A 26,282-nucleotide genomic window follows, 5' to 3' on the forward strand; every position below is an offset into this window, starting at 1 on the left:
GACATAATGGACCCTGGTAGTTACTAGACCTCTGCTGATGTTGCCGTCGTTGCTCCTCTTTTCCCTTTCAGACACCTGCACACACACACACACAAACACACACACGCTCTTTTATTTTCTTTGCCTCTGTTCTTCTTCCCGTCTGTGTCTCTGCCAGCCTCACTGTGCTCCTGTGTTCTCTCGTTCCCCTCGCATGGGGCGCCTGTTTTCTCAAAGCGAGCCGCCCTCCCCTCAACACTCGGCCCCCTCCGAGGCCTGGCAGCCAGACAAGGTCAACACGACAGGATTTCCCCCTCCTTCCCTCTTTCTCTCACCCTTTATCTCCTCAGCTGAGCGGCAGGCTCCTCCCAAACACGAAGGGCCTTTCATCTTCGGTCTCCGTCAGAGAGAGCAAACAGGGGACAGAGCCGGAGAGAGACGGGAGGAGCGTGTAGCTATAAAGCTTCATCTCAGTGGGAGAGATGGACTGATAGTTTGGCGTGCAAAACAACAAACATTTCAGAGCCAAGCAGATTTATAGAACGTACATAACATGAACATAACAGAGGTATGCAGTTTTATTGCAGCTATTTGTAATGCACATTGTTTCAATGAATCAACTCAACTCTGATTCGATTCATTTGCCTCAAAACATAAAAAGTGTTCTCAGAAGGTTTTCAAATATTAACTATTTAAATATCGCTAAAAATTTATGTTTAGCATTTTTTAGATAGGCGAATATAATAAATAAAATATTGAAGTGAACACTTTTTGCTTTGATTATTTTTCGATTAATTTTTAGACTAGATATTTTACTGTTTTACTGCTTCATATTTACAATAACTACGAATAAATGACATTCTGTATCATCAGAAGACTGAAATTATCAATATAACTTTCTGGTTGGTTTTGGGGGAAAAAATATCGTGCTCTTTTTTTTAATACTGCAGTGATTTTATTGCACTTTTTATTTCCTCATTAAGTTTTCTTAAAGACATGATATTCGTTTCATGACCCTTGTTTTGGGACTCTTTTTAAGACTTAAACATTTTAATAGAGTCTTTGATTTAGTAACAAGCGGCGAGTTGGATTCATTCCTGTGAATCACTTCAAACTGATTGTTTCAATGAATCAACTCTGATTTGATTCATTTGCAGCAGAACAAAAATAAATAAATAACATAAGTTTTTAATATATATTAAACTGTTTTATGTTGCTAAATATTTGTTTAGTATTTTTGTTGTTTTATTGGTGCATATAATGAAAATAATGTCTTTCTGTACATTTATTTATGCTTTTAATTATTTTTAGATAGATTTTTAGACCAGATATTTTATTGTTTTATTCTTAATATATATATTTAATATAAGTAATATTATTTATACTGAGTACAGTTCAGTAACAGTATTTTTTTATTTATTTTTTATGTTTTTGAAAAAGTATTTTATACTCACCAAAGGCTCCACTTATTTTGGCCAGAAATACAGTAAAAAAAAAGCTGTAGCATTGTGAAATATTATTACAGTTTCAAATAACAGTTTTATATTTAAATATGCTTAAAAATATATTTTGATGACTAGAAACACCATTTATTTGAAATAGCAATCCTTTGTAACATTATAAATGTCTTTACTGCCAGTTTTGATTCATTTAATGCATCCTTGCTGAATTTCTGTATTAATTTCTTATATTACTGACCCCAAACCTTTGAATAATAGTAGAGGTATGGTCTAGTCCGAAGTTTCCAAAACAAATCACTTTCTTCTAAGGCTAAATTCCTCCTAAGTAATCAATAAAGTGTCTCTTTATCTCGTCAGCTGTTCCACAAAAGCAGTTGCAGTGAATGCATTGAAGCTTTAACAGCGTCCTTTCAACCACATATCGAAGGAAACACTCCTCTTGCTCTGAAAATGAGCTATAATTCACCGTAGAATTGACAGAAAGTACCAAAGATTCCCGTTCAAGCCGTGTGCCAAAGTTAACAGAGATACGAGAGCAGCGGGACAGGAGGACTGGAAAAGAGTCGTATCCTCTGACCACTTTCTAATAAGACCGAACGCACGATCATTCACTTCTAACTCAAGACGTGCTGCTGGAGATGTACAGCTGTAGAGTAACTGCAGGGAACAGTGGATCAGGGAAAGAAGGCAGCAGTCTGGGACTCTCACACACATTGACGGGAATGAATTTGCCCGGACACGGAGCCAAGTCCAGGCCCAGACTTGAGAGAGCCTTGTTTCTCTTTCTGAAATGCTTTACCTCCCCTGCCCTCTTTCCTTTTCCTACAGCAGTCTTATGAACTTATTGTGTTCCAGTCGCGTTATTGTGGCTGTATTGCAAGCTGTTGGCTTTGCAAGTAAATAATAATAAAAGCCAGCTGTGCTTCCAGTTTAACTGCTGAAGCCCTTGGCCCGTCACGATCCAGCGCGCTGCTTATTGCTAACAGCTTACAGTTGGAAAACAATGGTGGTGATGTGGCCCTGCGATTCAGAGTCATGTGGCAAAGACTGCTCTCATGTTTCTTCAACTTTATTGGTCACTTTTTCAAGAGCTTATGTCGATGTACAATACCAGCAGTCACGTTTGAACACACTTTTCCATTTGTTACTAGTACTATCTTCCCCATCAAATAATAATCAAACTATGGAGTTCAAATGAAAATTGTGGAAATTAAGTAAACTAAATTTGACTTTAGTGGAAATTTTGAACTAAAACTCTCTTAATATGGGCTTGTTCTTTATGTAGCTTCATGAACTATTAGCTCAATTGTATTAATATATAACTGATTTTATTATATTTAAGCATTTCAAATGGGAAAAAAAATCTCACACACACACACACACACACACACACACACACACACACACACATATATATATATATATATATATATATATATATATATATATATATATATATATATATAAATATATGAATGTGTGTAAATATATAGTTTAATTAGTTTTTTAATAAGTCACTTAAAATTTTGAAATTTTAAATTAATAAATATCTAATTAAACTACATAAACTCCTGACCTTTGACCTAAGGACTTCTTGGGGTCTCTTTTCTTGTTCTGTTAATTATTTTTTTATGTCAAATTTCCCCTCATTATTTTGCAGTGGTCGTAAGGAGAAAGTAAGTGGCTGAAAGACATCAAAGAAAACATAAAGTGGAAAGTGTGTGGATGCAGAACTCGGTCTGTGTTTATTTTGGAGCACCAGGCCTTTGGCGGCTCAGAGGTGCAGGGACGGGTGGCGTGGCCCATCCTCGGGTGTCCTGTGAAGGTGCCGAGGGGGTAGAGAGAAAGAGAGCGAGGGGTCCTCGGGCTGGGGCGGGACCGGGCTCTACGCAGCAGGGAGGACGTTAGCGAAACGTTCCAAGAGGAAACGGTGAGGCCACGCTGTGATTAGTGGTTGCAGAAGAATGCATGGTCCAAGCCCAGCGAGAGAGGGTGGTTTCACTGGTCTCAGTGTATGAGTGTATGACTCAGGGTCTCTGCACTCCTATCAGCCCAGGTGAAAGTTTGTTTGTGCAGCCCTTTTCTGCACAACTGTCTTTAAACAGTGTTTTGTGGCATTTCAAAGCATTAAAAAACAGCTTTTCTGGAACTGCAATAAACAGTCACATTTAGCAGATGCTTTTATCCAAATGGACTTATAGCACTGGAACAAAAGCCATTTGTCAAAGTGCCAACAATATTTATGTCAGGTTTAGTAGATCACACTATAAAAAAATAAAGGTTCCAAAATTGATTTTTTTAATAGAAGAACCATTTTCGGTTCCCCAAAGAACCTTTTTGTGAACTGTTCTTAAAATAACAGTTTTTCTTAGCTTTTCCACTATAAAGAACCCTGAGTGCATTTAAAGGATTCCATGGATGTTAAAGGTTCTTCATGGGACCATTGATGCAGAAATAGAACCTTTATTTTTTTTAAGAGTGTAGAAGCTGGAATTTTACCAGAATCTCTGTCCACGTTCCAGGACTTTTCCTCCTGTCTCTGTTGAATTCCCAGCCGAACTGACCTCCCCAGACCCTCCTCCCACCTTTTAGCAAATGCTAAACATTTATTCCAAGTAGATGTCAGCTGTCTCTTTCCTGAAGTAATGCAGAAGACTCTGAAATTCCCATCACTGAGACCATCTCATACTCTCAATACTCTCGCTTCCATTGCCGAATCCTCCTGTCCTGAGGTTGTAAATCTAGCCCATGTGGAGGATCAGGGGTGTCAGTGTGAAGGCTGAATGCCCTGTATGGGTTGCAGCCTCTAAATACCTTAAGGGTTGTTTAATTGTGGCTTCCAAAAAACCATAAAGCAAATTACTTGGTGCTACTAGATATTTAACAACCAGCACAGACACCCAAGAATGCACTTTTGGTGCACTTAACCCACAGAAAATGGCACAAATATAAACACTCAAAATTAAATTCTGACATTATTTACTCATGTCTCTCCAGATCTGTTTTCAGAAGAGGCTATCAAGAGTCCCATTCATCGTAATGGCGAAAGTCCAAAAAATGCTCTGAATAGATGGATTTAAATTTAATCTGAAGGACACTCAAAAATAAAGGTGGTTTTCACAGTGATGCCACCGAAGAACCATTTTGAAGATCCCCATTTTTCCAAAGAACCTTTTGAGGAATGGAAAGGTTCCATGTGTAAAGGTTCTATCAATGGTTCCATAAAAGAAGCTTTAACGTCCACAAAAACTTTGCATTACACAGTTTTCTTTATAATTCTTTAAGTTTTCTTTATAATGGGGGAAAAGGTTCTTAAGATTTCTAAAATGCTCTTCACATTAAGAAGAAATGGTTTTTCACTGAAACATTCTTTAGGGAACCCAAAATGGCTATTTTATTGCATGTGTTGGATGGAACCATTATTTTTAAGAGTGTGGATGTTAAAATGAAAATTAACATTTACTCACCCTCATGTCATTCCAAACCTGTATGGAAGATATTTGGAGTCCAAAACCCATTTGACTCGATTGACTTTTATTGTATGCAAAATAAGTAATGTATGCCATAGAGCAGTGGTTCCCATCCTGGTCCTGGAGAACCCCCAATACTGCACATTTTAGCCCCCAAACCCCTTTCAGTGAACAGCTCTTAAAGGAACCATTTTTCTACTATAAAGAACATTTTGTGGTATTGAAAGATTCCACTGATTCTTTTTGGAACCATAGATGCCAATAAAGAACTTTTATTTTTAAGAGTGAGAACAATTCTTTTTTTAAATAACTTCTTCTGTGGTGTTTGGAACAACTTGAGAATGAGCAAATAATGACTGAAGATTTTCTTGAGAAGATTTTGCATATAGTGCACAAATTTTATGGAGCTTTTTTGGAGTTTTATAGAGCCAGTGTTTGATCGTGATGCTGGCAGTGCACTGATTCATGGGTAAAACTCTCCCAAACATCTTCAAACACAAACCAAGCACTCCTTTTGGTCTTTTTGTCAAAGGTTGTGTTTAGGCCTCGCAGCATGCACACATAAGAACGTCTCCTAAGCCTTGCATATTCTCTCCATTTGGCCCCATGTTTTGAGTAAAGACCAGGCTGGGGCCCCTCTTTAGTCACTGAGCATTAGAGAGCGTAATGGGCATGAATTCACAGAAGCGCTTCAGGGTGGGTCATATTTGGCAAACCATTCTCAGCATCGAGAGGAACAAGTGGTATATTCACTGGCCAGACCCCTCACAAAAGTACGCCAAAGTCTCTGCGTGCCAAGATCTCGGATTTCTGCAACGTTCAGCTCTGCTTTAGCTTATGGAGCTTCACTCCATATGCGAGCCAGAAGTCTTTCTTTCCAGTATGCCGTGAACAGGCAGCCCTATCGCGGAGCCGTCGGTTCACACAGCGAAAAAACAAGTCGTCACCAGCATGCACAGCTGGAGGAGAGCACACAGTGAAGTGAGGACGCAATGGCAATAATATGAGATGTTTGCACAGCGGCATAAGGCAGAAAGCTGTGCACATACACACACTGCTTTCTGTTTCTTAAAAGGCCTGGATTTCACCAAAGTATGCCATCTGGCGAGTTCGGGTCACTTTAGGGGCACCTCAATGCAATTCGGACAGTGATTTCAACAGTGCATGCATTGCTAAACACAAAAGCACAACATGAAGAGGTCAAATATCATGCAATCCATTGGACAAACTACACAAGCTTGGGCTTCAATGAAAGCAATCACCTCTAAGCTCAGTCATAAATCAACCCCATGCACAAGTTTTATTCAAGACCGCTTTTTGTCCGAGAAGCCCCCCTCAGTTGGTTAACTATGTCCTGGCAGGCATCTTCTTTATCAATGGCCCCATGTGTAGCAGCCAATGAGGATGGGCTCCGTTCCAACCCACATCTCAATGTGCTCACAATTAAGCGCAGGGACACTGGAATCGCCTAATTGGATGATGACTGCTTTATGTCCAGGCCTCAACCACTATAGACAATAACAGTAACTTTGCCAGAATGCATCATATTCGCATGCAATCTTTCCATTTTTTGCACACGCACCTTTCCCCGTGTGTAGTATTTAATTTGCATCCTGCACCATCTGAAGTATTTATTGTCTAGAATAAGAAAACCACAACAAACTCATCACATGATGCTAGATTTAACACATGCCTCCAGACATGCTGTCTGTTGTTAAAGTGCATTATAGCCCAAGCATCGTTTCTCATTCTTTGAGGGACTACAACTCCTAAGAAATCACACAGACTGGGGCATAAACCGAGAACACACTCTTGGTAAATAGGTCAGGGTCTTTCTGCTACACTGAGTGACCGTGCTCGCTGGACAGAACTAAATATGCATGCTTATGTTGGCACGGCAATGCACTGGAGATCAATGATGCAAGGTTCCAGTGCCATCTGAGTTCATAAGACTGGCTTACCTTCTGTAAAACCTCCTGGATGTGTTATGGCCCAGCACTGGTCTCCACCTTGAACTTTCCAGAGGGGATGTTTGCTCAAGTTCCCTTGGGTTGCAAAATAAGGAGTCAGTTTTAAAGCAAGGCCCGGCAGATTACGCAAAAAGGGCACTGTCACCAGTGACTGAATAATCTACTGCTGTCTGAGAGCATCAGACTGTTGTCTGGACACGCGTGACAGTGTTCGGAAAGCAGAAAGCACAAGACTTGCGAAGATTAAAAAAAGGCGTCAATCCAGAGTGAATGCGACGGATTTAGTAGTTTATGTCAGTTTCAGGCCATGAGGATATTCTCATGAAGAAGAAACCCGTTAAATGCATGCATGTGTGTGTGTGTGTGTGTGTGTGTGTGTCAACACAGTGTCCGTACTGTTATTATCGACTCTGGAATGACTGCTTAAGAAGGACACGCTAAAAAAACAAACAGAAACCGATCGGAGTGATCGTTGTCTTGGCATCAAGGTGCATCGCTTGCGTGCGGCGCTGATCCACAGGGGTTTTTAATGGGTGGTCGTGCGCAAAAGGCGATGGAGAGGAGACGTCCCCCTTTTCAGCTTCGTGTCCGGATGGTGTCTCCGTGTCGGGTTCGCGATTTCCTCAGGTCTTTTCCAGTCCTGGTGCCTTAATGTTGTCCTTGGAGACAGTGTGTGGTGAGGTGGGTCTCCAGCACCCCGGACTCGAGCCTGTCCGTGTCTCCTCTCCTCTCCTCGGGCGCAGCGGGCGGAGGGATCAGCCCTGACTGACTGTGGCTCTGCCAGCTCAGCGCATGTGTGCTGCTCCGCCCTTTCCAGCGCTCAGGAGGCCGGCCTCGGCTCCAGTCCAAACAAGCTCCCCTCCCTTGCTCCCTCCAGCGCGCTCAACATTTATATTGGCATGGTAATAAAGCTTTTTATCGCCGAAGCCTTAATAAACATTACCTCCTTGGACCCTTCCCTCAGATCTATTCATTGCTCTAGCACAAAGAAAACTCTTGCTTCATTTCTTTGAGATTATTCATAATAATATAGCTAGTATTATATACGTTTTATAATATATATTTTTATCATTTATAATATAGTATGTAATAGATTCAAGTCGATACTTGAAATATGTTTCTTTATTGGTGTATTACATCATGGATAATTATATTATAGATATATATTATATGTCATACATCATATATTTTGATCATGTAATTGAACTAAATTTAAATAAGTATTTTAATTATTATAGTTTCTTTTATATAATTACTTACACACTAATTTTAAAATAATTTAATAATTGTTTTATAATAAATAATATTATAATTTAAAAAAGCATTTGCCTATTTCCAACGAAAGAATATATAGAATAAATTGTTTTAAGAAACATTATGTATAGCAAGATATAATAATAATAATGTATATATTATATTATATTATATTATATTATATTATATTATATTATATTATTACTGATATGCATATTAAAATTCAAATATTAAAATATGCAAAACTAAAATTGATATGAAAATAAAAATTCTAAATGCCAAAACATAGAATTTATGAGTGTGGATGTTAAAATGGAAATTGTCATCCTTCACTCATCCTCATGTCATTCCAAACCTGTATAAAGGATATTTGGAGTCAAAAACCCATTGGACTCCACTGACTTTTATCGTATACACTCTTAAAAATAAAGGTTCCAAAAGCAATGATGCCATAGAGGAACCATTTTTGATTTCCCAAAAAAAGACCTTTCAGTGAACAATCTGAATACAATAGTAGTCAATAGTAAAAAAACAACAACAACAAAAAACAAAAAAACAATGTATGCTCAGGAAACATTTGCTGAGGTTTCATCTTCCAGGTAAATTTGAGTTTTTGCTTGATTTTAGAAGAAAGTTTTAGTGGTGGTTAGTGAACGGACCATTAATTAAATAATTAAGCCACGAGGTGTGCACTATATCATAACAAGGATTTAATTTGCCATGTTTGTATACATTTTGTTGAGCTGGTATTAAAAGTTAAATTTAAAGTTTGATTTGACTAATAGTCCTTCATAGTATAACACAGAATCATATTTTCTCATACCCTAATCGTTTACTTTATTTTAACCTAGTTATTTTTAAATATTTGACATTTCCTTTTGTAATTGATCTCCTCTAATCATCAAAATCTCAGTCAGTTTTGATTGTGGTACTGAGCTGAACAGGGTGAACACTAGATGGCAGCTGCCCAAAGCAGCACATACTCAGCATGAGGACAGAAAGAAATATTCTATAAAATAGTATTAAGTATGTCTGTACATATGTGAGCTGTTCATTTCAAGTTGATATTAAGGGGGACAAATAGAAGATACTGTTTCTGTGGATTCAGACAGATGGAGAAATAGACCGAAAGCAAAACAATTATGTGACCCTGGACCACAAAACCAGTCATAAGGGGCAATTTTTAAATTTTTTTTAATCAGTTTGTTAGGATATGACAATATTTGCCTGAGATACAACTATTTAAATATCTGGAATCTGAGGGTGCAAAGAAATCAAAATATTGAAAAAAAAAATCACCTTCTTAGCAATGCATAATCATAAATTAAGTTTTGACAGAAGGAAAATTACAGAGTAACCTGATGGAGCATGAGTTTAATAATCCTGATGATTTTGGCATAAAAGAAAAAGCTATAATTTTGACCCATACAATGTATTGATGGCTACTGCTCAAAATAAACCTGTGCTGACGGGTTTTGTGCTCCAGGGTTACATATGAGCACATTTCTACAATATTTGATTATGTGATGTAGGCCAGTGATCCTCGAATCTTGCTTGCGAGATCCACTTTTTCTGCGAAGTTTAGCTCTAACCCTAATCAATCATGCATGAGTTTGCTAATCAGTGTCTTCAGGATCATTAGAAAATCACAGGCAGGTGTGTTTAATTAGAGTCGGAGCTAAACTCTGCAGGAAACTGGATCTCTCGAGCCAGATTTGAGGATCACTGAGGTAGGCCAATAAAAACCTGTAATAAAAGATCTAATTTAGCAGTGACTATAATCATCATTTTAACTATTAACTATTAACCTCTGCATTAGTAGCCGTTTTTATTTATAAAAAAAATTGCCTTTTATTATTCAGATAAAGCTTAACCAGTTCCTAGGCTATCATTTATTCTATTAAATATTTTTGTTATTATTTAAATTTGACCTTATTTGTATAAGACGTATGTCTTTCTCCTTTATAGTCTATTCATTTATTACCAACTGCTAGGGCGTCTCCTAAAATCATTCTGTGCAGAATTATGTACAATTATTTCCAAAACAATCCCAACCTTAAATAAAGTAATCTGTAGTATTAAAGAGTGGGAATTTTTCCTAGGCTGCAACTAAATAATTAATAATAAAAATATTTTATTAGAAAATTAGGTCCAACTTTATATAAGGTGGCCCTATAACTACTATATACTTACATAAAAAAATAAAATAAAATACCATGTACTTATTGTGTTCATATTGTATTGCAAAACACTGCTACTTTTGAGGTGGGATGGGGTAAGGTTTGGTAGTATGGGTAGGTTTCAGAGTGGGTTTTAGGTGTAAGGGATGACCCAACAGTGTAATTATAAATGTTATTACAGAAATTAGTTACAGATGTATTTACATGCATACAAGTTACATGCATTACATACAAGTCTTTTTAATACAATACAAGTGAAAACATGTTCAAAATTATTCATTTGAATGTTAAGTACATAGTAGTTAAGGGCACCTAATATAAAGTGTGACCGAAAATTATATAAAAAATATATATCAATGTATTATAATACCAAATATTATTTTACTGATGTAAATCACATTTTTTTTAAAAAGGACGTATTAATTCCTTAAAGTTCAAATGTATTTGTATAGCACTTTTAACTATGTGTGTTTCAAAGCATCCTCACAGAAACACGCAGAACTTGTAACAGAAGAAATATGTAAACAGTGTCGTTTCCTCCATAAGTTTGTGTTCATATACCACATGTTCGTTCACGATCTCGCCCTCGGCGTGTGTTTGAGTCCTGTTTTTACACAGTCTGTGTGTGCTTGAGTCACAGTCAAACACATTTCCGGGTTCTTCATGACCGCTCCCATTTTGTCTGAGTGTGTGATTTAATTTGTGCTTCGAGCACGCGATTAGGTAACTCCTGTTCCTCCTCCTTCAACTACAACTTTCATGCACCCAAAATGGTGTGTGAGTGTCAGCCTTCTCTTCTCTTCTCTTCTCTTCTCTTCTCTTCTCTTCTCTTCTCTTCTCTTCTCTTCTCTTCTCTTGTGTTGTAAAGCCCTGCAGCATGATCAGCTGATCCCGCATGTTTCACCCCGAGTCAAAGAAAAAGAGCCTATTTATATTAACCAAGCATCATAACAGACCTAGAGCGACATTATCATTCTTTATGAATTTAATCGTGCATTGATTTTAAACGTGTTTGCATTTACATTCGCTCTAAAACCAAACGCGCCCATGAAATAATCTTATAAAAACAGATTCAGACAGAAGATATGCATGCATTGCTTTGTGCGCCCATAGTTTTCATGATTATTGCTTTGAAAAATATACATATAAATAAAATCTAGCTTATACAAAATATATAACCTGTATGTTAACATATCAGTAATTCTGTAACAAAAGGAATAAATAAAAGCTAAATATTACCTGTTTGCATGCTCTGATCGTTGTAATAGATATTGATCAATATTTTTATATTAGTATGCAACACGTAGATTCATATTTTAATATGCGTGCATTGATTTCTATTTAGGTTAATGCTTTAATAAGTTAGGTAAACTTATTTAATGTAAATAAAAAGAAGGATGATTAAAAAAAAGCTTACTAAATGTACATGCACTGACCATATCAGATCTACGTCACTATTTTAAGATATGTATAATGCTTTAATTAATATTTAGGTTCATTAACCAACTATATATTTACGTGCAATCAATATATAGAAACACTATATTTAACGCATACGACCCATTTATGCACAGAATGTTACTGCACACGAGGCGGATATTTAAATGCATCCATTACAAGACCCTTTCTGTCGTGCAATCAGCATGAAACTGGTTTCAGGAGAACATGGTCGCTGTTGCAATACTCCTTTGTTTACATGCAAGTCCTCCTGTTCGGCGGAAGGAGGCTTTTTGGTAATGCAGTACTGTGTGTGATTCCTACCAGCTGTTTCCCGCCTTGAAAGACATCCGATCAGCTGCAAACACACACATGCAGAAGGAGGGAGGGAAAGAGAGCGAGCGCGCGCCACACACACACTCACACACTACGAGGGAACCCCATCAGCTGGAAGAGCAGAGTAACCTTACAACTCAACACTCATCTTCCGCGCTCATGCCCCATATCGGCAGGACACGCACAGCTCTGCTTCTTAAATGAGAAAGAGACACGAAAAAGCCGTTTTGTTTTTAAACCGATAAAGTACGAGAAGAATCGAGGAGCCAGAGCTGGAGAGAAGCATGGAGTATTTCATGGTGCCAGCTCAGAAGGTGCCCTCCTTGCAACATTTCAGGAAAACCGAGAAAGAAGTCATAGGGGGCTTGTGCAGGTATGTGAGAGCCCCTTTAATAAATGTGCACACATATGTTTGCGTTTCTTTAATAGCGCGCCAACAGCAGCTGCGCTACTACGAGAGTAACATGCATGCATGATTTCAGTGTTATTGTGTACATGCGCCTATCTAGTGGCTTAAGAGGGACAGAACCCGCGCGAGAGTCGGTTTTCTAAAGTTTAAACATCTCGCGGGGGTCTATGGAAGCCCCCTGGCTTGCCAGGTCAGTGTTACCTATGAAATATCTCCGCGAAATCGATGCATTTTGTGTCTAACAAACACAAACCACGTGGTTGCATGCATACACACAGACACCACGCTGCTGGGCTCGCGCGTGTATTTAATATAGCAAACCGCGCTTTATTCGTCCCACCAGTGAATTTGTCGTCATATATAGGGGTTTGTGGATTAGAAGTGCGTTTGGGCTCGAGTTCGCGTGTTTTTGGGGCTTAAGTTATTGTGGGCAGTGCGGCCATGCTTGTGGCTCGTGCATTTGGCGTCGTCTGTTTCTCGTTGCTATTAAGTGTTAAAAGTCTCCAGACTGCCATTGCATGCGAGAATTCCCCACATACGAGGCTGAATTGGGCGTTAAGCTCGAGAAATCTCGCCGTGCGTGCGGCGGGAGAGAGATCAAATGATATTTGGACTGCGTCGGTGCTGCCGCATGGACGGAGGAAGCGCATTGTTGTAATGGCGGACCGTATCATCCGCGAACACGATGTTTTTTATTTAGGCCAGGTAGAATGTTGATTATCTCGCTCGATGTTACAGTTTCGGCCCATTGTGAGTGGAATATGGGGTATTTAGAGGTTAGTAAATTTAATAACTGGTGTTATTTTAATAAGGGGGTGTGTATGCTGTTGAAGTAAGGCCCCGTCAATGCGTCTGCGATCCATTCTCAGAAGGGGGCGGGGCCAGTGAGCCGATTAACGCAGGGCGTTCTGGGAATTGTAGTTTATCTCCCAAAGTAAATCGCATACAGATGATGCGTATGGTCTTCGGTATGTTTGTGCTCAATTTGTCTGTGTTATGACAATGTAGAAAGCAAAGGCAGTTGTTCACTCTTTAATAGTTCTAACATACTTATTTAAACTGAGGGATGCAGATTGTTATTATTATTTTTAATAGCAGTTAATTTATTTCATATTGTGTAAAAACACCCAGACACATGAGCAGTGTTCAGTAATATTTTATCAATCTTGTCATAAATCATGTCAATTTAGTCAACTTTAATCAAATTTGTTATTATAATTATTAAATATATATATTTTTAAGTATTATTAAAACATTAGTTGTAAATTATTATTAATTTTAAGTATAATTAAGTAATTACTATTATTTTTATTATTAAAATATTATTTTAAATTATGCAATTTAATTTAGTTTGATTTCTATTTAATATAAAACTTGTATTTCAATTTACTGTTATAAATGTTTTATTTTAAGTGGCAGCTTTAATTACACACATGCAAGTCTCTCACCCAAAACTGAGATTTAAACTCCCTTTTGACTAGTTTATTTTCATGCATAAAAGAAGTTGGGTCACATTCAGTGCATATGGCTGGAAACGGCTGATCTGACCGTATCTCTCGTTCCACAGTTGGCTCTAGTTGTGATTTTGGCACTGGATCTGTTTGCTGGGTTTCGAGCCGCTTGGACGTAAGGAAGCGAGCAGGGAAACCTCTCTCTCTCTCCTCTCACAATTGTTCCCCATGTTTGTCCTCATGCAGCTGAGGCGCTGCTGATAAGAGAGGCTTTCCAGAGATACCCCGTGAGATGCCCAGACAGGGAGGAAGTTCAATTAGGGTTTGATTTCCTCGGCCAAAGCATGTGTGTGATCGTGCTAGGCAGAGATTTCCAGGGGCTCGAATTTTGAGACAATGGGCTTCAATGAGCACTCAGGAAAGTCAATGTTTTCTGCTTCGCACTCCGATGTTTCTCTCTTTCAAGGTTGCATCCTGTTTTAGTGATGCAAGCAAAACTTACAAAAAGAGTTCATTGAACACTTTCTTTGAATCTCAGTGTTTACATTTCAGACACATTGTCCGAAAACAAAACATCTCAAGTTTAAAATGGGGGAAATGATCATGGTATGGAAGTACCAAGGAATTCTTTTGAAGTACATTAGTTTTATTTAAATAACACAGGGTTTCAATATAGTGATCAAATGGCATGGATTTTAATTATATACCATTTTAACATGTTTTTGCAATTTCTTTAAGTGCATGATAATACATCCTCCGTTATGTCCTATGAGGTTAAATGTAATAATTATACTTTTAAAGTATACCAAAGTGTTGTAATGTCTCCTCTACACAGCTTAGCAAACATTCCCCTCACGCCAGAGACGGCGCGGGACCAGGAGCGGCGTATTCGGCGGGAAATCGCCAACAGTAACGAGCGCCGGCGCATGCAGAGCATCAACGCTGGCTTCCAGTCTCTGAAAACACTCATCCCGCATAGTGACGGAGAAAAGCTAAGCAAGGTGAGTCCGAGAGCTCTTGTGAACAACTTGTATCATATGTCAAGATTTCAGTAAATATATGGTCCATATTACAGTCTTTGGTCACTGTATGATAGCTTTTTGTGAGAAACGGTCTGAATTATAATAAGTGGTTATTCATTGATAACCTTTCCATCTGTTTTGTTGCATTGGAAGGATTTTAAACGGATTTGTGAAGGTGTGCAAGTAACAACAATGATCTTTTTCAGGGTGAATAATTCCTTTAATCTAGGTTTTATGTAAGTGTAAATGCTCCCACAAAATGTTAATTATGATTTTCTTTAAGTTTAAAGTCTGCTTGATTCTTATTTTTTTTTTTATCTTACCATACATCAGTTATACTTGCAATTGTCTGTTTCCCCCTTTATTACTTTATATTTTCTTGTACGTTTTGCAGCTATATTTACTTTATTTCTTAACAATAATCTGTTAATTAATTAACATACTTGTTTTTAAAGTAGCCTGCTTATGTAATATAGTAAAAACGCACAAAAGAAGTGTTTATATAACCGTGATGTATCGTGATATCGAATCGTTGACATGATAATCGTACTCAAATTAAATCTGCTGAATATTGTTGTGGTCGCTCACTAGTTTCTCAGGTTTCTATGAATAAAGTTCAAAAGAACAGCAGAAAATCTTTAGAAACAGGAATCTTCTGTAAACTTAAATGTCTTTACTATCACTTTTGACGGATTCAATCCATCCGTGTGTAACGGCTGTAGCCATTTAGCCTCCTTGTTAGTGCGTCCGCCTCCCATGCCGGAGACCCGGGTTTGAGCCCCACTCGGAGCGAGTGCGAGGAGCGTCAGAGAGGACCCGGGAGAGAGGGGTTGCATTGGTGCCGTGACCCGGATGGGAGTGAGGTTTAGGGGGGTGAGTGTAACGGAGGCCAGCAAGTAGTGCTGTGCAGGTAAATCTCACTCCCCGATCTAAAGAGACACACTAGCGACAGACGCTAGTGGTTGTAGCCATTTAGCCTCCTTGTTAGTGCATCCGCCCCCAATGCCGGAGACCCGGGTTCGAGCCCCACTCGGAGCGAGTGCGAGGAGCGTCAGAGAGGACCCGGGAGAGAGGGGTTGCATTGGTGCCGTGACCCGGATGGGAGTGAGGTTTAGGGGGGTGAGTGTAACGGAGGCCAGCAAGTAGTGCTGTGCAGGTAAATCTCACTCCCCGATCTCAAGAGACGCACTAGCGACAGACGCTAGTGGTTGTAGCCATTTAGCCTCCTTGTTAGTGCATCCGCCTCCCATGCCGGAGACCCGGGTTCGAGCCCCACTCGGAGCGAGTGCGAGGAGCGTCAGAGAGGACCCGGGAGAGAGGGGTTGCACGTGCTGAATAAATTTTTTAATAAACATCTTACTGATCTCAAACTTGCGAATGGTCGTGTACTTCTAGCATCCATCGCTGAAGACATTTGGCATCACTTTGAAACTGTGCTCCATCGTGCCAGTACATTCAGATGGATGTAACGCAATCTCTTTCTCTCTCAGGCTGCCATCTTACAGCAGACGGCCGAATACATCTTTTCTCTGGAGCAGGAAAAGACGAGGCTGCTGCAACAAAACACCCAACTCAAACGCTACATACAGGTGAAGCCCTTCATAGAAATATAATATCAGAGTTATCAATATAACATATGAAACTGTTATGAGGAGATTCCTGTCGTCTCAAAAACGAGAACATACCTCTACCTCCCATCAGAAAGAGTTCAGCGGCTCGTCCCCGAAGAGGAGGCGCGCAGAGGAGAAGGATGAAGGGATTGGATCTCCAGACATCCTGGAGGAGGAGAAGGTGGAGGACCTTCGGCGAGAGATGATCGAACTCCGACAACAGCTGGATAAAGAGCGCTCCGTTCGCATGATGCTGGAAGAACAGGTATATTAGTGTCCGCTAGAATCAATATTTTATAGACTGATATCATTTTAGCTCTTAAGTGTGTAGATACAAACAATTGGCCTATGTTTGTGGATAATTATTGATATTTAAATATTTTGAAGAGATGTATAAACTGATGTATGTGTGTATATATATATATAGAGAGAACACTATAGGACAACTGCAGATAAATGATAATATCTAATACTTTTATGTATATGTATGTATATATATGTATATGTGTGTGTGTGTGTGTATGTATGTGTATATATATGTGTGTGTGTGTGTGTATATGTATATATGTGTGTGTGTGTGTGTGTGTGTGTATATATATGTATGTATGTATGTGTAAATATATAAAATAAGATGCAATCTTACAGGCTAAAATTTCAATATTAGTGTATTTGTAAAGGATATGCTGCAGAAAATTGTAGTTGAACTCTTGTTTAAGCTGTCGCTCGCAGTTTTGCTTTCATCGTATTCATCCTGGCCTAGTGCTGAGGAGTCGTCATCTGTGAAATCTGTTATCAAACTTTTCTGTTGCTGCATCCGTTTGCTTGCTAAAATTAGCTCGCTTTAGTCTTTGCATATTTGATGAGAAATCACAGAAGGTGCACAGCTCCCCTGAGAGCTTGAATCGTTTCTGAACATCGCACTGAAGTGCAAATTACACCCCAATCTCTGCTGCTATCCATGAAATGCGCTAGAGAAACTTCCTCAGGCAACAACAACAAAAAAAAAGGAGGCCTGTTAAGAGGAAACCCTCTCTTCTGGATGTGTATTGAGCTGTGTTTCTTTGTGTGTTTCTGTCAGATCCGCTCGTTGGATGCACACTTGTACCCAGAGCAGCTAAAGGTGATCGCTCAGCAGGTCCAGGAGCAGCACGTGCAGACGCAAACCCTGCTTCGTCTTCAACAGCAGCAACAAGAACAGCTGGAAAAAGAGACCAACACACCTGCTCGCAGCCCGCTGGTCAGATAGACGTTTTGATATACTCACAATGAAAGATATACTATTCGTTATTGAGATATTGATCATAGAAGGGGGTGGTTTTATCCAATGTTTTGATCCACTAGAGGGCATTAGAAGAGTTAAGACAATCCAACTTCTATAATGTGACAGATTTCTGAGTGACATAATTTTCAGATAATAGTGTAGGGTGGGACTTCATTTAGCCTATGAATATTTGAGTGTGTATTATATTTTTGTTTAGTATTTATATAAAGAGAAACTGGTTTAGAAGCAGAGAACATTATTCAGTTATGACATTTTGATAAAGGACTACAAACAATGCTATTATAAACATTTAAGGTTAGTGTGATTAAAAAAAAATGTGTGTATGTATATGTATGTGTTTGTGAGTGATTTTTATTCAGCAAGTGTACATTAAATTGGTCAAAAGGGACAGTAAAACCATTTATAATTTTGCGAAATATTTCAATTTAAAATAAAAGCTGTTTTTCATTTTTTACTTTCCATTCATTGAAAAATCGTGGAATAAAATGCATTGCAGTTTCGTCAAAAATATGGAGCAGAAAAACTGTTTTTAACATTTATGATAATTTTAAAGGTTTTGTGAGCAGCAATCAGCATCAGAAATCAGAATGTGACACTAAAGACTGGAGAGATCACAGAAATGCCATTTTAAAGTATATTCTTAGAGGAAAACCGATAGTTATTGCAATAAAATTTTATACAATTTTATAAAATAATTTTTTTTTTTTTAAGTTAATTAAATGCAGCATTGTTGAGCATAAGAGACTTCTTTCAAAAACACAAAAATCTTACAGACCCCAAACGTTTCACCAGTAGTGATACATTTTTTTTTCTTTTGAATAATGTGTACTTATGAATCATGCACAATACGACCATATGCATTAAGTATATACTGTACATAAATTGTCAGTTCTGATTTCTTGTTCAGTTTGTCCATAGAAAAGGTCTCTGTAATTTATGGTTACCCTCTGTCCTGCTGTGTTCCTCAGGTGTTTTCTCCTGCCACGCCGCCTGCGCCCACTCATCACGCCACAGTAATTGTTCCCGCCCCTGCGCCGCCGCCCCCTCCCCATCATGTGACTGTGGTGACCATGGGCCCCACCTCAGTGATAAACACAGCATCCACATCACGACAGAACTTGGACACCATTGTGCAGGTAAAACACTTCCCTGCCCACGTCCCGTCCCAGCTCAAGGAGAAAGTCTTGCATGAGAGAAAGTCCTTAATGGAATGAGATTTAACTACCAGATGATGTGTGTGTGTGTGTTAAAGGGGTAGTTCACCAAAAACAAAAAAAACATGATTTACTCACCCTCAGGCCATTCTAGGTGTATGGGATTTTTCTAGTTTTAGACGAATACAGAGGTAATAAAACATGTCCTAGCTCCTCCAAGCTTTATATTGGCAGTGAATGGCTGTTTATAGTCCAATAGAAGTCCAATAAAGTGCATCCATCATAAAAAGTACTCCACTCCAAAGTGGCTCCGTGTTGTTAATAAAGGCCTCCTGAAGTTAATTGATGTGTTTTTGAAATAGGGTTGTCAATCAATTCAAATTTTAAATCATATTAATCTCACTTATTTTCTATGATTTAATCGTGATCAATCGCACATCTTTTATGAAATTAAGCATATACCATGTATCCCAAAAGGGGAAATTCAAATGAATGAATGACCATATGAATTTCCCCTTGTGGGACAATAAAGTTTTCCTTGACCTTGACTCTTGTTTCTCTTGTTTGCTAGATCCAGCAAAGTAAACCAAAATATTAAAGGGTGATTCGCAAAAATCAGTATAAATGTATATGTCTTTCCAAAAAAGGACACCTAGAAACTCCACAAGGACACCAAAGGAGCCCATATAAGCACGTATGAAAGAGAAAAAAAATAGTATGTGTAAAGGGCAACAGCAAAGAGCGTTTTTTTTTTTTTACATTTTAGAGAAGTCAAGTTGCGATAACGAACAGGACCGCGTGGAGATGTTATAGATACAGTCTATTACTCTAGACATTATCGTGAATGTGTGTGGAAACAACTTGAATGAACGGAAATGTCTGTGCAGTGCTTAAATAAAATGTGCGATCAGTGTGTCAAGAAAGAGTACTAATACATGCATTATTATAACAGACTCACGCGTGCTTACTGGACGACTCTGGTTACACCATGGTAATCGTCTTTACGTTTATTGCAGTCTTCATCCGTCAGAACTTTACTTGAGAAACTGTAGTATGCTTCTCATCTGGCCATACGGAGGTGGGATGTTGACAATCCATTCAGTCTATACTTCACACAGCGCAGCGTGTGAGGGCTCGCGCTCTTCAGAGACAATTACTATGACCGAGCTCTGCAATCTTTGATGTAATCAGCCTGGTTTCCTTTATATTAACGCTGTTTTGGACAGATTGAGCGCATTAGCTTCCTGGATCATTGGACTTTCCCTGAGTTTAGTGGCTTAAAATGATCTGATCGCAAGCAGAAAAAGCACAATTGGGTTAAAGGGTTAGAATAGAAATTGTGTAGTAATTTTGAGTTAACTGCGTTAAATTATTTGAATGCTTTAAGGATTGTAAAACTAATTGCATGCGATTGCTAATTGCAGTTAATGCGTTAAGGTTGACAGCCCTATTTTGAAAGAAAAATATCCATATTACAAATGTATAAACCGTAATCCATAGCATCCTCTAAGTGTTGTAAGAGCATTCACTAAAGTGTTGGCATTCAGTGGATGACATTGGACGAAGGCATAGCTTAAGCTCTGATAAGAAGTGACGAATGTGGAAGAGCAGAGGTGAAAACAAAACAAAACACCACTTGCAAATTAGAAGTAAAAAAATTTGGATTTGTAAACAAAACTTGGTTCTCACGAGACTAGCATATCCTCACCAGAGTTTCTGCTTTGTTTACATCTGCTAAAACACTCAGTTGTACAACAGTTGGAAGCTAGAGATTAGGGATTATAAAGTACTTTTTATGATGGATGGACCCACTTTATTGGACTTCTATTGGACTATTGAATCTCAACAGCCATTCACATACTTTTAAAACTCAGATTGTATTCATCTGAAAGAAGAAAGTCATATAAACCTTGGATGATTTGAGGGTGAGTAAATCATGTGGTATTTTTTACATTTTTGGGTGAACTTTATCTTTTAAGTGCATCTTCACACTTGAAGTTTTCGTGTGGACACTAGGGATCTGCACCTGAAGTCGTAGATTAAACCGTGAAAATATCTTGAGCTAATGTTAACCAAAGATCTTGTTTAAGGCATTTAACCAAAAACCCATTCATCACAACCCATTGACGTCCGAATGATGAAACTAGAACTGATAAAATGCTAATTTGGGGGTTTTGGAGCACAAAAATGCCATCCTTGCAGAACTCCGTTACAACCCATGTAGCTCCACACCGCAGCTTGTCTGTTGTTGGACTAGAGCCATTGTAGCGATTGAACCAAATGTAAAGCCAGTTGTTTTGGATAATAAAGTGAATAATCGGGATGTTTAACAAGTCAACTGATAGTCTCTTCCTGTTTTCCCGCAGGCCATCCAGCACATTGAAGGCACGCAGGACAGGATGGTTGTACCCGAGGAGGAAAAGCGCCGGGCGGTCATCGTCACCTCGGGTCGTGTCCTCACCGACACCGGTGACTCCGACACCGCCTCTGACAACGAAGGATCTGAGGACTGTTAACTGCCCCGGACACCCCCACCACCAATTCGCACCACCACATGTAACGGGGGGACGCAGAAAATGGGGGAGGGGGTCTGTGGCTAAGGGCCTCCCGCAGAAATACTCTTTCTTTCTCTCTCCTCTTCCTGTCGCTGTCTTCTTCATACTTGCATACGGGACTCACAGACTCAATGACTTGAAGGTTTCTGGGGGTTGGGTTGGGAGGGGAAACAAAACAAAAACAAGAAAAAAAAATTAATGTTACAGGAAATGTGCCGGTAACCCAACGAGCACGCTTATGTATACTCACACAGTACACTATAACCCCATAGCACTCTGGTAACATGTTGATACATTCATATTATACAGCTCTTACTCCTACTCCGTCGAACTGTCTTCTGTTTTCACAACGCACACTCCCAGGTAAGCGATTTTGTGAGGGAATCACAAAATCTCCGTCAGAATCTGCCACAGGTCTTCCAAGCCTCTGCTTCATTATTTCCTTTTCTACATCCTGCCCATAAGAGGGCAGTAGAGTGTTCTGATTGGAGGGAACTCATTACGGCATCTCAAAATGAACACTTTGCCCCACCACCCTCTGGTTGTGTCATATTACTCTATCCATTCTGGGGAGGCTTGAAGCATCACTGTGAGCCAATGAGACTTCAGAAACCTGTTGCACACCATGGCTTCCGAAACTTTAGAGGAAATGTTACCTTTTTTTGTTTTTTGTTTTTGTTTTGGTGCAGACGCGCTCCTAGATTTCCATTTGCTGGTGGGCACCTTTGATTGTCGTGTTGTCAATGGAGGGACAAAGACCGCCACTGCTTAGAGGGTCTTCGAGCACTTTGTAAATAACGCAAAGTTATTACACAAAGAGGGGGGGGACTTTGTGCACTTAATGTCGCTCACCTTTACTGGGCTGGGTTCCCAGTATGCTTGTTGGTGTTGGGTGAAGCACTCCCTCCGTCGCATCAAACACCCCCCCGGTCCAGTCCTCACAGATCTGATTTCGAAATTCTGGCCGAGTTTTTGTCCTTTATGTGTCAAATGGAATAAGCTAACCGTCAGGTACTTGTACCTGCGAGTAAATTTATGTGTTGCTATTAGCACACTCGCTAATGTAAATGTAAAGGTCTTGTTTTTTTTGAGAAAGTGTTAAAATAGCACTATCAGGGTTGTCGTGGCCCGATTTCAGTCTATGCAGCTCTTCTGGTTCTCGTCCCCCTTTGAGAGCAATTTTGTGACCCCTTTGGTCTTCTCCCGGAAGTATTGTCCTGTCCATCTTCATGTCTGATGCTCCGTAACAATGTTTACGGCGACACCGAAGAGTTACTAGCCCATAATCATGTAGTCAAGCACTCTAGCTCTATGCACTCGCTGGTTCACTCTATTTGCTTGAATGTTTCAATTTCCTGTATCTTTCGGCGTAATCATGTGCAAGGTGGTGCTATTCCTGCGTGAGCTGTCCAGATAAGCCAAGGATGTCCAATCTGTCTCCCAGAGGGCCACTGTCCGCTAGAGTTTTGCTTCAACTCCAATTATACAGGGTTACTACAGGTATGAGATGGGACACGTTGGGGCTAAACAGGACGTTGGTTTTGGGACCAGGCTTGGACACTCCTGGGATAAGCCATGTGATATTGTGAGCTCTTCATACCCCTGGTGGGATTGAGAGACTTTACAGAAAACAATGGCCAGTGGCTTGCCTTAAAACAGCTTCGGTGTGCTTGTGAGGCACAGAGGCCTGCCTTAAACTAGCCCCGAAGGTGGCGCTACAGAGCAAGGCCGGAGGACGCGGTTACGACGTGGTACCCCATGTTCATCTCTTCTCAAAGTTCACGTTTCCAAACATTCCAGAACGGTGTACTATTGTGTTTTGCGTTGAGTTGTCGACGCTAAAGTCGGCAAGATTTGGCCATAGATGAAGGTGAGAGTTGTTTTTTTTTTTTTGACAGGAAATTCAAAGTGTACATGTCCCCCTTCCCTTACGAAATATTACAGGGAATCTTTTTGCTGCTGGACAGATTCAGTTTTTTTTTTTCTTCTTCTGGATTTATCAGGTGCATTCAGCACGCTGGACCTTGTCATTCATATTGCAGCAAAGACTGCAGAGAAACAGGGCTTCCAGAAGAATGGGCTGGTCTAATCTTGGCATTTTTTTTTCTCTTCTCGTTTGTACTCTTGCATTTTTATTTTGGATTATGGGTCGTAGAGACTAGTGTCCTGGTTGGGCTGTCTTCTCATGTTTAAGTTTGTCAGTTTGTTATAACGGTTTTGTCTTCGCGAAAAAAATCTCTTTTACTCCCCACGTTTGAACATTTCCTCTACCGAAGCCACAGGGTGTCTATTTTTTGTGTATTTTCTACTCACAGAAATCACTGTAAGAAATCTTGAGGACATATCAGAGGTTGGGTGTGTCGAGGGGAACGGGGGCGATATTATAAACCTGAAGCACTTACTGTAGTATAACGAGGAGCGACTCTTGTTTTCAAAGAGATGTTGTCCTCGACCGAAGCTCTTCTCGCTGTGATTTTTGAACCACACGGCTGTGTTTAACCCTCAACGTTTGTCCTGGCACACCACATGTCCTCTGGCCGTCTCCGTAGTCTCCAGACTTGTCCTGTCTCTCACCCTCTCCCTCTTTTATTGTCTGTCATCTCTTTTAATATTTTTTGTTTCTATTTTTGTTGTTTTCCCTTTATGTGGGACAGTCAGTACATTTGGTTGAGAAGCTATTGTATTTTGTTTTTTTAACTGGGGAAAAGAGGCGTGTGCCTTTGTAAAAACAGAATAATAAAGTTTGTACTTTGTTTTTTACAACTCCGTGTATCGTGTAAATATTTATGTCTTCAGTATGCATTGCACTGTATGCTTTGCCTGCATCACACTCACATTAGCAATTGACATTATAAAAAGCTTGCTAGGTTACATGTCAAGTAACAAATCAGTTAAACATTAACATTCAAGGAATTGTTTTAAATATAAGAGTGACGTACAGCTGTGGCATTTGAATTGCACCTGGGTACCTCATAAATAGTATGACCAGCTCTGATTTATTTCGGGTACTATTGGAGTGTGTACTTGAGTAAACACTGAGTACTCAAAGAACATTTTACGATTTCCTTGAAAATCGGACTTTCAAGCGATAAGTAAGCTAAAAAGCTTGTTTTTAAAAGGGGTCATATGATGTTGTTAAAGTATTTTGTGTATTTGGTTTTCCGGTCAGAACACCAGCGCGACGAGACAAAAACAATAAAACACATTACAAATTCAGTGGAGACATAATCTCTGATTATAATGATTTATACTGTCATTTTATGCATTGCGTTGCATCGCGCTGCATAAACGTAAAACCATGTCTGCATTTGTGATTGGAGAAACAAGCGCAACTCTACACTGCTCAAAACTTGAGTTTGAATCATCAGTGGCAAATCCTTTAAATATGAAAACGTACTTACAGACTGAGAGTAAGAACAGCCGGCATTGTAGTCTTCTCTCCCAGGATCAGGAAACGGTCCTCTACAAAATGCGCTGCACACATCTTAATATTTGGGTTGAACTGTTCTGGAACAGTGTTATAAATACAACTTAAACACTGATTTCTAGTTATTTCCTCTTTTGGAAGGCCAAAAAATATTATTTTCCCTTTCACAATAAAAAAAAAAGCATCTACACAACATGGCGGCTGCAACAGCGAGAATTAGTTACACTGCTTTTCTTTGCGTGAACATTCAGGCAGCGCTATGCAAATCTTCCCACATCGTGATGTAGACATGTGGGGGCGTGTTTAAATGAGATGTTTTAGGAGGGCGTGGACAAATCTTCATTTTTATAAAGAATAGCTCTTTTGGTTTGAGACTTTATTCTTTGCAACTTTAGGGGTTTTATCTATTCACAAACAGCATTTAACACTCCAAAGAGACAGGAAAACAGTAAAGCGAGTGTCAAGGAGAAGTAAATGGTTTAATACTACAAAAGATTTACCTGAATTTTCAAACAATTAAGTAAATTCAAAATTAGACTGTGTATCATCACCTGGCACCAATTTAAAAGCTCATGAAAAGTCATAAGTTCAGGTGGCTAACCTCTCTCCAAGATTTGGCTTTGTTCCTTTTATTTTATTTTTTTGTCAAATATAGTACTAACTTACACACAAATTTGGTACAGCACGCAAAGTTATATAGAAACTTGATTTCATGGTGGTATCCCAAAAAAATGTAACCGCAACTTCATTCACAATTCTGACATTTTTTTTCTCACAATGCTGAGTTCATGTCTCGTAATTCTGATAATCTTTTGAAATCCCAGATGCAACAGAAAACCCTAAACAACATTTTGTTTCACATTTGTCTTTTACAAGTGAATTTTTCCATAAACACTTTATAGTGTATTCACAGATTAATGAAGGGAGTTCATCTGTCTGTGAAGTGCTGGAGTCGGCTTCTGCTGTGTAATGATAAGACGTTAATCTCTGCTCTCCGAGGAAATGATGATGCTGACTTTTACACCTCATTGCCGACTGTCAACTCCTGTAATCCTACCTAGCATGACTGCTGGTGATTAACAGTACGACTTGAGCCTGAGTTCAGGTTAAAGTTCATTTAATAGGACAATAGGGTTATAATAACCCACAAGCTTTTTGAAACCATACCATCAAGTAAATTCTTCATTAATTGTTATTTATTTTTTTGATCAATTACATTGAGGGTCTTTTTTAAAAAAGTGGAATGCCGTGTCACAAATAGTGTTGTCTTGTCATACTTCTTGTAC

At 39.1% G+C, this 26,282-nt stretch overlaps 2 protein-coding genes across 2 annotated transcripts in view; one reads left to right on the forward strand and one right to left on the reverse strand.

Annotated features, from left to right (window-relative positions):
- LOC113067402 (zinc finger protein GLIS2-like) overlaps positions 1-7,758 on the reverse strand; it is a 35,919-nt gene extending 28,161 nt beyond the window's left edge. The window contains 1 exon segment of the mRNA XM_026239793.1: positions 6,871-7,758. The gene's annotated coding sequence lies outside the window, so the exon portion shown is untranslated.
- Positions 7,759-12,361: 4,603 nt separating this feature from the next.
- Positions 12,362-22,863, forward strand: LOC113067437 (transcription factor AP-4-like). Its single transcript, XM_026239853.1, has 7 exons — positions 12,362-12,459; positions 14,782-14,947; positions 16,459-16,557; positions 16,673-16,843; positions 17,657-17,815; positions 18,829-18,996; positions 21,381-22,863. Exons 1-7 carry the CDS (start codon positions 12,371-12,373, stop codon positions 21,528-21,530), a joined length of 1,002 nt encoding a protein of 333 aa, XP_026095638.1. The 5' UTR covers positions 12,362-12,370; the 3' UTR covers positions 21,531-22,863.
- The last annotated feature ends 3,419 nt before the right edge of the window (positions 22,864-26,282 follow it).

This window comes from Carassius auratus, linkage group LG28B, assembly GCF_003368295.1.
Source record: "Carassius auratus strain Wakin linkage group LG28B, ASM336829v1, whole genome shotgun sequence".
Taxonomy (NCBI): Eukaryota; Metazoa; Chordata; class Actinopteri; order Cypriniformes; family Cyprinidae; genus Carassius; species Carassius auratus.

What these genes read in the sequence shown, in the direction of transcription:
- LOC113067437 (XM_026239853.1), top strand. Translation starts at nt 12,371, where the DNA reads ATGGAGTATTTCATGGTGCCAGCTCAGAAGGTGCCCTCCTTGCAACAT. An exon ending in CACCTGCTCGCAGCCCGCTG is followed by an intron (nt 17,816 to 18,828) that starts GTCAGATAGACG and finishes TGTGTTCCTCAG; the next exon opens with GTGTTTTCTCCTGCCACGCC. An exon ending in ACTTGGACACCATTGTGCAG is followed by an intron (nt 18,997 to 21,380) that starts GTAAAACACTTC and finishes GTTTTCCCGCAG; the next exon opens with GCCATCCAGCACATTGAAGG.